This window comes from Pomacea canaliculata, linkage group LG10, assembly GCF_003073045.1.
Source record: "Pomacea canaliculata isolate SZHN2017 linkage group LG10, ASM307304v1, whole genome shotgun sequence".
Classification (NCBI taxonomy): domain Eukaryota; kingdom Metazoa; phylum Mollusca; class Gastropoda; order Architaenioglossa; family Ampullariidae; genus Pomacea; species Pomacea canaliculata.
This window is the reverse complement of record NC_037599.1, coordinates 3562265-3573818: the sequence shown is the minus strand read 5'-3', so window position 1 is coordinate 3573818 and position 11554 is coordinate 3562265. Positions and strand designations below refer to the sequence as shown.

The window sequence follows — 11554 nt, the reverse complement described above, 5'->3', positions numbered from 1 at the left end:
GGGGTGTTTAGCTGCCTCTTACCGCAAACTGCTTTGCTTGGCAGTGTGTAGATTACTTTCTAGAATGTTTCTGCCTTGTAGGTAACGGACGTTGACACTTGTGCCATTTTTTTTTTTGTGGAGGGGTAGCGTGTACATGCGAGATGTACGCCTTCACAAGCCTGTTGTGAGGATCACTTTTATACTTACTAGGGAAGCCAAACATCACTGTTAACGTGCTGTTCAGCCTAAACCTACTGTCGTCTCACGTTTATATCAGAAACATATATATACTCATACTCTTTAATATAAACAGATGTTGCTGTATTATGTGTGAATATTGTTTAAAGCTACACGAATGTTAAATTTACATTTGCATGCGAGTAAAATATACTCCTTTTCTTATGAATGTAATCTTTCATAAAATTAGCATGAGGCTAGTTATGTGTAGTTGTGCTGATGAATTTTCCATGTGAATTGCCATGAGGCAGTTACTGTTTAGCTAGCAGCAAAAAAAGGATTAAGTAACAAGTATATTTCAATTATATGTCAATGGCCAAATTCTCATTGAGTTGTTTCATCAAACAACTGTGTGTTCTTCTTATAGAGATTATGAAAATTATATAAAGTCAGTATCGCCTTACTGTGTATGTTCTCCAGAAGTCATGTTCACTCCAAATAAGCTCTTAAATCTAGCTATGGATCTAGGTACATCACTGTTTTCATTGGCTATTACATTTTAAACACCAGGCTTTTTCAATAAACAAAATGTCACTACAAAAGAAGACTCATAAAATATATATTTTGAAAAAAGTCTTAAAATCTGAAAAAAGAAATTGAATTCCACTTAATAAAACATCATTTACTGGAACAATGAATTACTTGACAAATTTTACATGATAATTGTTGATCAAAGGTTGTTCAGTGTTATATACACTATAATTTTCCCATAAAATAAACCTTATCCACAATCCCAAAGTACATATGGTCAACACAACACACATTCAAATACATCTGTGATATATGTTTATGTACTGTACTTGCACACTGTTCAAAGAAATCATAAGTACTTGGTCACATCCAACGAAAAAATAATGTGGAAATTTTAACGGCTGAAAACACCATGAATAATATCTTTGATCTCTGCAGGTGCTCGTTGTTAAGAAGTGGTGATTTTCAAATCCCTAGTTAAATAATATTTATTCTTTCACTACTGTAATGACCAAAAAGTTAGTCTTTTTTTTTTTAAATCAACAGTGCACTAGCTTTTAACAACTTTGATACACAGTTATTGAAAAGGACATGCATCATTGGATGAAAGGAATTTCCTTTATTATTAGTCTCTCAGCTATATTGCTTGCAGGTACATATTCTTCACTTCTCAACATCTTACTTGGTTTTCCTCTACTCTTTGAGATGGCCGGCCTGGTCATAAAATATTTGTCCCACTTTCTTTCGCTAAAAGATAAACATTATTCACTTCAACAGTCCCATTAACTTTTACAGTTTTAAAGTGAAGAACATCATGAAAAATAAAAATTGTAACATAGAAGTAACTGAAGCAAAATTATAAATAAAAATCCCCTTCAATGATTGGCACCTAAATGCAGTATATGATGATGTAAGTAATTGTAAGTGATGATGATAACCTCTATTTAAAGCAAATCATTGCATATAAACATATATAAACATTACCAGTAAAATGTCAATAATCAAATTCTTCATCCACATTGCCAGTATATTCACAAATATGGTCAAACTCCATTTCAAGAACAGTGTCCCTGTCCTTAAGTAGCTGGACTAAAGCAATACATTTATCTTTATTCTTTTGGACAAGTTTTGCTAGGTGCTGCTTGTATGATCCATGACATACCATCACATGTGACTCATCACTTTTGGGAATCACGGTTTCTACCATAGAGTGTGTTAGTCCCTCCAGAACCTTCCCATCATCAGTTCTGCACACAGCTGAATCAGCGCTGACCATATCAAGGACCACTACTTTTTCTTTGTAATACCTGCCACCTTTAAATTTTTTGTCTACTATACGCACTCTTAGATTTGGACAAAGCCACATCTTGCCTGTAGAAACACACACTGCTGACTGTGATCTATGATGCCTGCTTTTGGAAGCCACCTCCATACTACATTTCAGCTGTTTTTTACTGTCTCTGGTACTTTGGTCGTCGATAGCTTCTCTACTTTTGCGTTTATTGCTGTGGCTCTTTTTGTCGTCATCTCTGATAATTTTCTCTTGACGATCACGTCCATTTTGTTGTTTGTCTTCGTCTCTGTATTTGTCTGCTTTGCCCTTGTTCAGATATTTCGAATATTTTTCATATTCCTTAGCATCTACGACCCTTACACAGAATTGCATTACTGTCACAGTTTGGCCACTGAGTGTAAGTTGAACAACAACTCTGGCATTGTCTTCATCAATACCTTCAACGATACCATACAGATCTTTGTGCTTTCCATCCACAATAACACAATGTGCACCTTTCTTCATAATACACAAATCATTTTCATTAGTATCTTCAAGTCTCTTTTCTTTCTTTTTGGCTACGCTAGATGCCTGACTTCTGTCCGCACCGAGACCTAGACCCTTTGGGCGAAGAGTAGCTTCTATTGGGGCGATCACTTTCGAATTTTTCCCAATACCCATTCCCTCTTTCCATCCCATTCCTCTCAGCATGGCAAATCCAAATTGTTCAACTGGTATCTCATCGTAAACTGCATCATCTGGCTCATCCGGCCTCAATGTCACATTAAGTTTTTCATCAGTTTCGAATCCGTCGGGCACTTTGTTCTGCATCATAAGAGGAATGGAAAGATTTGCATCTGACTTCCCACGTTCGTCCCATGTTTCATTGTATCTAGTTGCCTCTTCCAGAAGCTCTCTAGCAGCCAAGGAGTCCAAATCATTTTGAGAGGTACCTGTATGGGTATCAGTCGAAGGCTGCTGCGATGCGTTTCGCCACAGATTTTGTTTGATCAATGGAATGACGTATTCACGTTTGTTTACTTTGAGTTGAGGCGCAGAACTTTTAATTTCTTTTTCTTCGACGGATAACACAAAGTCTGGCCTTTCATTTTTGTCTTCATTCTTTTCACCGGCGATCGAGTTATCTAGTCTTTTGGTCTCAATCTTTTTCGAGAAGCCGAACGATACAGTAGACTTGATACTTGGCGTACTGCTGGCTGCCATTTTAGTGTCCAACCTTTAGCTCACGCGTTAGTGCCAATCGCTTTTTCTTTTCCTAAAGAGTTGTTCCTTTTTATTACTTCCCCTGCGGGGGAAAAAGCCAATGGCTACCATAGAGATAGATGCTCGAAGTTCGACCCAAGTGTAAGGTACGCTGACGGATTCCATTCTGCGTCAGTTTGTCATGGAATTTACATACCTTTCCCTTCTGCAAGACATATTGAACTTGAACGGTTTATTTAAGAAAGCTATGGACTTGAATATAAAGTTGGTTTGGGCCTTGACTATGATATTTTGGTATCCAAAGATGCCGTGCTCGGAACAAATGCTAACACAATCTTTCATATAGGATTAACATAGTCACGCACTATACCACTGCATACAAATTAACAATATTTTTTGCCTCTAACATGTTTACTCAAGAATAAAACGGTTGTCTAGTAAGTTCTGGCTTTGAATTAGTTTTGTAAATGAAGGAAATAACATAGCTTCAATTAGTTTACTGTGATTGTGTGATTTTGACAGTTTACAGTCCGGGATTGTTTATAACTGATTTTGTTTTTGTTTCTGTGAATTTGTTCAGAAAGACAAAATCAGGTTTTATTACATTTCTTAACATAAATATTTCAACGAAACCTATAGCCATAGATATTTTGTTGTTATTTTGTTATATTGCATACGAATTTGAATCAAGCTGTAACTGAATTGCCCTCTGGGATAAATAAAGTATTCTCTTCTAGCAGATTCAAGGTTTGAATATAGATCTTTTTCAGAATCTATATTTTCTTCTACACTAAAAAGGATCCGAAAATAGCAGATGCCCATTATAAGTGAGGCCAAACAAATTATTTTTCTTTGCATAGAGCTACCAATCATTGAAATGATTGAAAACAGAATCCTTGCATTAAACTAAATTGTCTTCATTTGCAGAAATGGCACAGAAAGGAAAGGCAACAGAAAAGAATGTATGTAGCTTAAAAAAAAAAAAAATAGTGACTGCACCTTGAACATATGATGGCTATCATTTTGTATGTTTAGTTTCTTGTTGGTATGCGTGCATTCCATGAGGGGAAAAAATGGTACATGAGAAATAATATTTCTTACATTATGAGAAAAAATTGTCTACTGCCTAACACCAGTAAAAGAAATATTTTTGCATCTATTAAGTGGAAAACAAAAACTGAAAAATGACATTAACAATGAGAAAACATATTCTTATCATGATGCACTTTGAAAAAAGGAAAAGAAAGCAAGTTACAAGCGAAGCATTGCAGACAGTAATGAAACATTAAGTCTTTACTTTTTGTAAAAATTATTCTTAAACCTTAATCTGATGCAGCCAACAAAGGGCAGTATCAGTATGGTGGACCAGAAATTCCAGAGTAAACAAGAGGGCACAAATGAAAACATTAAAGATACATACACAACCTTACCTTGCGATGAGGGCACAGGGGTAGCTGTGGCATGGACCAGTGAACTCAGTTGCCCCAAAGAAGCTTCAGTGGTGGAACAGGTAATGTGTTAGGCTTGTGAATGCATTCTTGGACACTTTTATATAGAACATGCTGTCATCTTTGAGAAAATATAATCAACTAGATTTCAAGAGTTTATTAGCAGAGTTAATTTTCTTTAATAATTATTTTAATAGCATCATAATATTTTAGTATGGAACTTGGGATAAAGTCTTTGTCATTCTTTCCTTCTCTTGACCTAACCTATTCCACCTATACTGGTCATTAGGGATGGAGAGTATGGGGAGAATAAGAGAGACAGAAATCTTGAAATTGCTGAACAGGTTTGCTGTAGAGGTATTTCTTGAGAAGCAATAAGGAAGTCCTGCAAGATGCAATTACTCCACTCCATTATATTTGCCATTTGGCCTTCCTTTGTCAACCCCTGCCTCCTTCAAGGATAATCTGAAAGAAGGTGTTAGACTTACCCTTCATTCAAGTCATTAATGTGCTGCACGAGAACCCAAAACGTGCAGTATTTCTGAACAGTCAACCAGGAGACCTCTTCCAACAACAGTAGGTGTCCCTCAAGGTTGCCCTCTACAGCATGCAAGAAAATCTTCACAATCACACCTTCGTCTTCATTGGTGGGACCTTTAAATAACCTGAGCTTTGCAGATGACATGGACCTAATGGGAGTAACAATGAAGCAAATTGCCACATACTGACAAAGTCTGTGAGCTGATTCAGAATTATTTTTTTTTAAATCTCTTTTAAGCAGTGAAATTAAGGGAGAATTCAGGCAAGTGATAGTGATATTTATTTCTTAATAAATTCAAGATTTTATATCAATCATATACAATATATATAGTTAAAAAGGAAATTATTTTACAGGTGATGGCTGTAAATCGAAGTCTTGTACAGCAGATTGATGCACTTCGCCTGCGCTTACAAGTAGACTCAAGACAGCACAATGCGGCTTGTAGTGCTCTTGTACAAGAAAATGTGCAAAAGTTAAATGAAAAAGAAGATGAACTTAAATATTTGAAAAGTAAACTGAGGCAACGTGAACAAACTGTGAAGAATCTAACAGAGGAAAACCACACAAAGAAATCAGAAATTGACAGTCTTCAGCACACAATTAATGCCCTAAGACAGGATGTAGAAGCCTCCAAGACCTATATTGATGAAATACAGCACAGTCTAGCTGCACTACAGGTATAATTCCAAATATCAACAATCCTTTATTTAAAATTCAAGTTTAAAGTTAAACGAGATAAAGCTATGAAAAAAAAGCCTTTTAATGAATGGGTACATTTCAGGTTAATGATTCATTTGCATGTTAGTATTTTAGTTACTCTGAGTAATGATGACTTTTAGAATGGGTAGCTCAGAGCTATGCTTGTAAACAATTTTTATTCTTATAATCCAAGTAAACAAATCACTTCCAGGAAGAAAAGATGAAGCTGGAGACTGGCGCAGCATATCATGAAAAGGAAAAGTTAATCCAACATCTCACAAAACAGGTAAAAGATCTAAGAGAGAACATTAGCCAGCTTGAAAGGGAACTAACCAAGGCAAAAGAAATGATTGCAAAACAAGGGGGAAAACTGCGCTTGTTGGAGAATGAGAAGCTCAATATTCACACTAAATTTAGAGAAGAGCTGGGCAAGGCAACACAGAATATGAGGCTGGAAGTGGAGAAAATGCGTGAAGTGATGCGCAGTCAGTGGGAAGAAATGCGGGACTTGAGACAGCAGAATGAAGGCATGAGCATTGACATTAAAGAGATAAAAGACATGCTTTTGGGAGATATCTGTGACAATCACCAAGATCCCGTTTACACTATGGGAGCACTAAAGCCATCACTACCCATTCTTACCAGAAACACAAAGCGTGTTGTTCCTGGTAAGAAAAAGCCTCTCAGCTGATCTCTAACAGCAATATTTGTAAAGCTTTCTATCTTCTAAAGCAGGGATGGGAATCTTTTATCCTCCAAGGGCCATTATGATGTTTAAACATCATTCACGGGCCCTTCTTTACTATTTAAAAATTATCCTGCTATATATGGTCAAACCACGGTATATTAACAGTTTTGCAATTGTTCCCAGCCTGCCTGGCACTGGTGTCCTTTATATCACCATAATCCACCTTTTCGTAATTAGGTTCACAAAAACTATGCTCTGCCACCATGAGAAGCATAACAAACAACTATTTGGAGTCTTAAAACATGTTAATAATTAGAAAGTTTCTAGAAAAGATAGTAATGAGTAACAAAACCTTATTTTCCCTAATGCACAATTTTCTGTTTGTTGTTGTGCAGTGAAAGTACATTAATAATAATGACTATTTGGTATACACCTCCTCCTTATGAAGGAGTGCATGGCATTTACAAAGTGTCTACACACATTTATTCTAAGAGCCGACGTGGTCAAAGAATGTTATGTGTATCTATTGCTGAGATCATACTGGAAGTGATCTACCCTCAAATTAGAGGTAACATACATGCTTAATTCCAAAATCATTTATATAGGACAAGAAGCATGCAACTCTCATCATGTACTTGCACACGTCTTGTCTATCCCATAATGAAAATTCCTTGTGTGTCTCAAAATTTATGTTATCATTTACTTAATACCTATTTGTGCTGCTATTAAAAAAAAAAAAGGCTTCCCGGATGAAAGGATTTCAACATTCCCCACCCCTGCAAAAGAACAGAATTTACACGCGCTGCAGATTTGTATATATTTAATAGGGAATGAACAATCAGAGGCTAGGAATCTTTGTTTTAATCAAAACCACTGGATAATATTTCATTAGCTGTGATACATTTTCCTTTGGTTCCTCCTTTAATTTAGAATGTTAATTGTGATTTGGGACAGTTGGTGCAGTGGCTAGGGCACCTGTCACCGTGACAGTGAGAATCAGGCATCTCTGGTTCACATCTTGGCTCTGACATCCATCTGTCTCAATGTGATAACTGTATAGGGATGACTGTCAGTGTTTTTTTCCAATTTACTCCACTGTGTGTGTGCAATAGAGATGGAGTAGTTATAGTTCAAATGATGTTGAAAGAATTTGTAAGATGTATTTGATGCTTGCTGATAAGTGCATGCTCGTGCAACTTCATGTATCCAAGTGCCTTGAGACCACCTTTGTTTACAGGTAAAGGCATTTTCTAAATATTGATTAATAAATCATTGCCAACTGTGTTTTCATACTTCAGTATGCAATGGAATGTCATTGTGTAAATTCAGAAAATTCTCTTTTTTGATAAATGATATATCGTGCAACTATTTGCAATACAAGTGCTTGTATAAGTATAAAATGCATGCATTCACAATCAGGAAAAACTCTGTGATATCATAAAACTACATTCCATTTCTTTTATCATGTGGCAAATTAAAAAAATAACATTTATAAATAAATTTTTACAAATGAACATATTAACTTTCACATAATCCTGCAACCTTAACAGGAAAACTAAATAAAAGATTATTAAAAAAAAAAGACACTGTTTTCTCTGTATACCTGCTCCTTTATGTGCATGCAGTAAGCATCAACACGACACAAGCTTGGATCAGGTCAGTCACAAAACCATTACAAAAAGACAAAAAGGCATAAATACTTTTTGCAGATAAATATATTTTCAGGTTTCTTCACCTTCACAGTAGAGCACATAAACTCTACTGACATTTTGTACTGTCAAAGAACAATAAACATAAGTCTATGTACAGCACTTCATGCAAATCAATCACTTGCACCTGTTAACCAAACCAAGATGCAACATACTTCCCTGAACAGACTAACATCCAACTGCTCTTCTTTCCTCTTCTCCTACTTTAAATTGAATAGTCAAAGAAGCACAGATTGTTTCATTCTCACTTGCATATGACACATATTTGGAAAGAATGACTGTATCATCAGATGTTACCATGGAGGTTGCATTGGCTGGGGACTCTGGAGGTAAGACATGACAACAGCAGAAATGGAAAGCCTGAAAATCCCAAGAGGAAAAAAAATGGATGACCAATCTGATGCAAAATACCAACATAAAAAAAGACCTTCCTGTTTATGACCTGATGCTACACACACATTTAGTTATAACCCAGAAATTTTCACAGGCATATTTTGCTATATAAACGTCATCTCTATTACAACTTCCTCTCCAACCCAATTTACAACAGACAATTTATGTTTTATTAAAACATTTTTACAAAAGTTACTTATTGAAAAAAATTAAGCATATTTAGAAATAGACTGCCTCCTGCAGGCTTTACCCTATATTACGGTTTTCCACAGAAATCAATTGATATAAGTACATTTTAAAAGAGACTGCTTGTTCAATGGGTCACTGGTCATTTTGACCCAAACCATATAAATTGCTCCAGTCAAAGCTATCTATATCATCCCAACACTGAAAGTTGAATCGATTCAGACCCAAAAGACAAATTGGCTACCAACGACAGGAGTAGATATCAATATCAACATTATCAACAGAGCCATGTGAGGTTCGAACAAGTTTATCTACCATCATATTAAACAAAAATGGCCCTTTTGCAATACACATTTAAAGAACAAATGGTGCATGATTTTCTTTTAAACACTGTTTTTTTTTTTAAAGTCTTCAATTCTTCATAGGAAGGCCCATATTAAATATATCTTCAGATGTTTTATTAAAATCTCACAATGACACATAAACGCAATTTTCTCTGAAATCAAAATTTTGTAAGAAGTCTTTGTCATCATTATTCTTCAGTTTTGAGGTCTTTATTAAATATATGCAGAAATTCAATTAATACAAAACAGGTGTTACTCCTCGTGCAGTCATTTAGCCCGGGCCTGCTCAATTCAACTTTCAGCGTTGGGATGATATGGTCATGGTGGAGCTGATTTAGTTCAGGCTAGAGGTAAATATAGCCAAGGCAACATGGCTTTTAATCAAAATGACTGCTCCCTGATTATTGTTCTCTTCCAGTGAACCTCAGTTGATTATTATTTATTAATGATTATTGCAGGAGTTACATGTTGATGAAGATAAAATTATTGTGACCGTTTGTGCTTTATTGCATCTTTTGAAAGAAATCACATTCAAAAATATAAATAGCGCCTTTTCCGAGAGCATTTTTGTCTGCCATGATACATATGTGATTGATTGCTTTTATGTAGAGTGTTAGTTTCTCTATAAATCTTCTATTGCAGCCCAACAATGGCAGAATAAATATGACCAAGTGAAAGTGAAAATGATAAAACAGCAATATGATCTAAGAGCATTATTTCAAGATTTAAATGAATGGACTTTATAGTTGTTTGAATTCATGGTTTATAGAATAAAAGCAGACTGGTTGATCTCCTTACTACAACTCCTTTAAGTTATCACCCAATTTTGGTAGATTTTAGTGTCTTGAAAGAGAGGTTTTAGTAGACTCAGCTAATAACTTTGAAAGAAGGGAAACAAAAACCTGAGACGAAATGAACACAGGTGTAAGCTTACATAAAACTGCTAAGCATCTGTTTAGTATCCTCAGAGGTCCTGGAATTTGCAAAACTGATGAAAGAGCAATACACAGCTACCCACGCAGACCATTTAAGCTGAAACAGAAGTTAGCATAACAAAACTGTAAGTTTAACTGCCAATGCTATTACCATTGAAAATAAAAATATAGTTTTAACTCATTTTTATCCCCCAAGTATATTTCTACTTGTTGAAAGGAAGCTAACTCTAAATTCACCATCTGGTTTGATAATAAAAGAATCTGGAAAACTTCCACTTTAAACTTTTAAAAGTATATTTAAAAGGTTTGCATGAAAAAGGAACTGGACAATATACTTGAAAAATGGTAATTTAAGTCATCGAAAATAAGAATGATATTGCCTGCTTTTATTTTTAATATGCGTAACTGGTAATCAGTTTGTTAGCAATATGATTTTGGACAATATATGACATTATTTTTTCTCATTAAAAAACGAAGACATAGGAGTAAAATTAAATCTTTAAATTGTACCTTCATCATAAGGCCACACATACTGAAGATCATTCCTAGAAGATTCATGTAGTCTGGCGTTGGATCATCCAGAGGCCCACCAGTTGACTGAGCCTTGTACCTGCATTAATACTTATATATGTATATACATTTCACAAACACATACTGCCCACCAACACAGCATTAAAATTAATTTTAATAGAGTGGAAGGAGGATTAGGGAGGATCTTATTCAAGTGTTGAAAATATTTCATGATTATATTGACATTGAATGTATTCTTCTCCTTACCAAAAACTAACACCACTTGAAATTCTGATGGAATAGTTTTCTTTAGTAGTTGTAACACAAACAAATGTAAATTCTATTTTTCACAAAGAGTTGCAACTTACTGAAACTCGCTTTCAACTAATATTAAATATGCACCGAATTGAAATAGCTTTAAGAGCTCTCTAGGAAAAATTAAAAGAGGAATATATCTGTTTTAGTTTTGATGAAAAATAAAGTAAGGCTCAGACCTGAAACACATTAGTGAGAGTTATAATGAGGGGACATCAAAAGGCCATGAGGCATACGCAATCAGAAGTCACGAAATACTACTAATACTGCAATGTGTATATTAGAGTTTTTCTAAGCCAAACATGATTCCCACCTCCTACTTACTGAATTGGTAATTCTAACGTTTCTCAAGTGTGTATTGTTCTACAGAGTATTTTTGTTATTTAACATTAAGAAGATTCACAAAGAAAGTGATAAACGTTACCGTGTGATTTTGTTTGGACGCCTAACATCACTGGTGTTGTTGCTTGTTGGTTGCACACTGGCCATTTCGCAGTAAGCGTACAGACTCGCACTCCTCCGTAGCCGTGGCGGAAATGGTGTGTATATTAAAGAATAGAACCGCAGTTAATTAACTCAACGATTAAAAAAATACAGTT

The 11554-nt window shown here is 35.2% G+C and overlaps 3 protein-coding genes across 3 annotated transcripts; 1 reads left to right on the top strand and 2 right to left on the bottom strand.

The window, feature by feature from the left end:
• Positions 1 to 761: 761 nt before the first annotated feature.
• Positions 762 to 3234, bottom strand: LOC112573257 (G-patch domain and KOW motifs-containing protein-like). Its single transcript, XM_025253458.1, has one exon. It carries the CDS (start codon positions 3185 to 3187, stop codon positions 1685 to 1687), a length of 1503 nt encoding a protein of 500 aa, XP_025109243.1. The 5' UTR covers positions 3188 to 3234; the 3' UTR covers positions 762 to 1684.
• Positions 3235 to 3252: 18 nt separating this feature from the next.
• On the top strand, positions 3253 to 7848 carry LOC112573258 (centrosomal protein of 83 kDa-like). The gene is made up of 5 exons (XM_025253459.1): positions 3253 to 3333; positions 4115 to 4149; positions 4524 to 4697; positions 5530 to 5853; positions 6087 to 7848. Exons 2-5 carry the CDS (start codon positions 4117 to 4119, stop codon positions 6564 to 6566), a joined length of 1011 nt encoding a protein of 336 aa, XP_025109244.1. The 5' UTR covers positions 3253 to 3333; positions 4115 to 4116; the 3' UTR covers positions 6567 to 7848.
• A 412-nt stretch (positions 7849 to 8260) lies between these two features.
• LOC112573259 (protein Asterix-like) lies at positions 8261 to 11528 on the bottom strand. The gene is made up of 4 exons (XM_025253461.1): positions 11380 to 11528; positions 10641 to 10740; positions 10130 to 10227; positions 8261 to 8632 (listed from the first exon to the last, which is right to left on the bottom strand). The coding sequence occupies exons 1-4, from the start codon at positions 11442 to 11444 to the stop codon at positions 8566 to 8568; spliced, it is 330 nt and encodes a 109-aa protein (XP_025109246.1). The 5' UTR covers positions 11445 to 11528; the 3' UTR covers positions 8261 to 8565.
• Between the last annotated feature and the right edge of the window lie 26 nt (positions 11529 to 11554).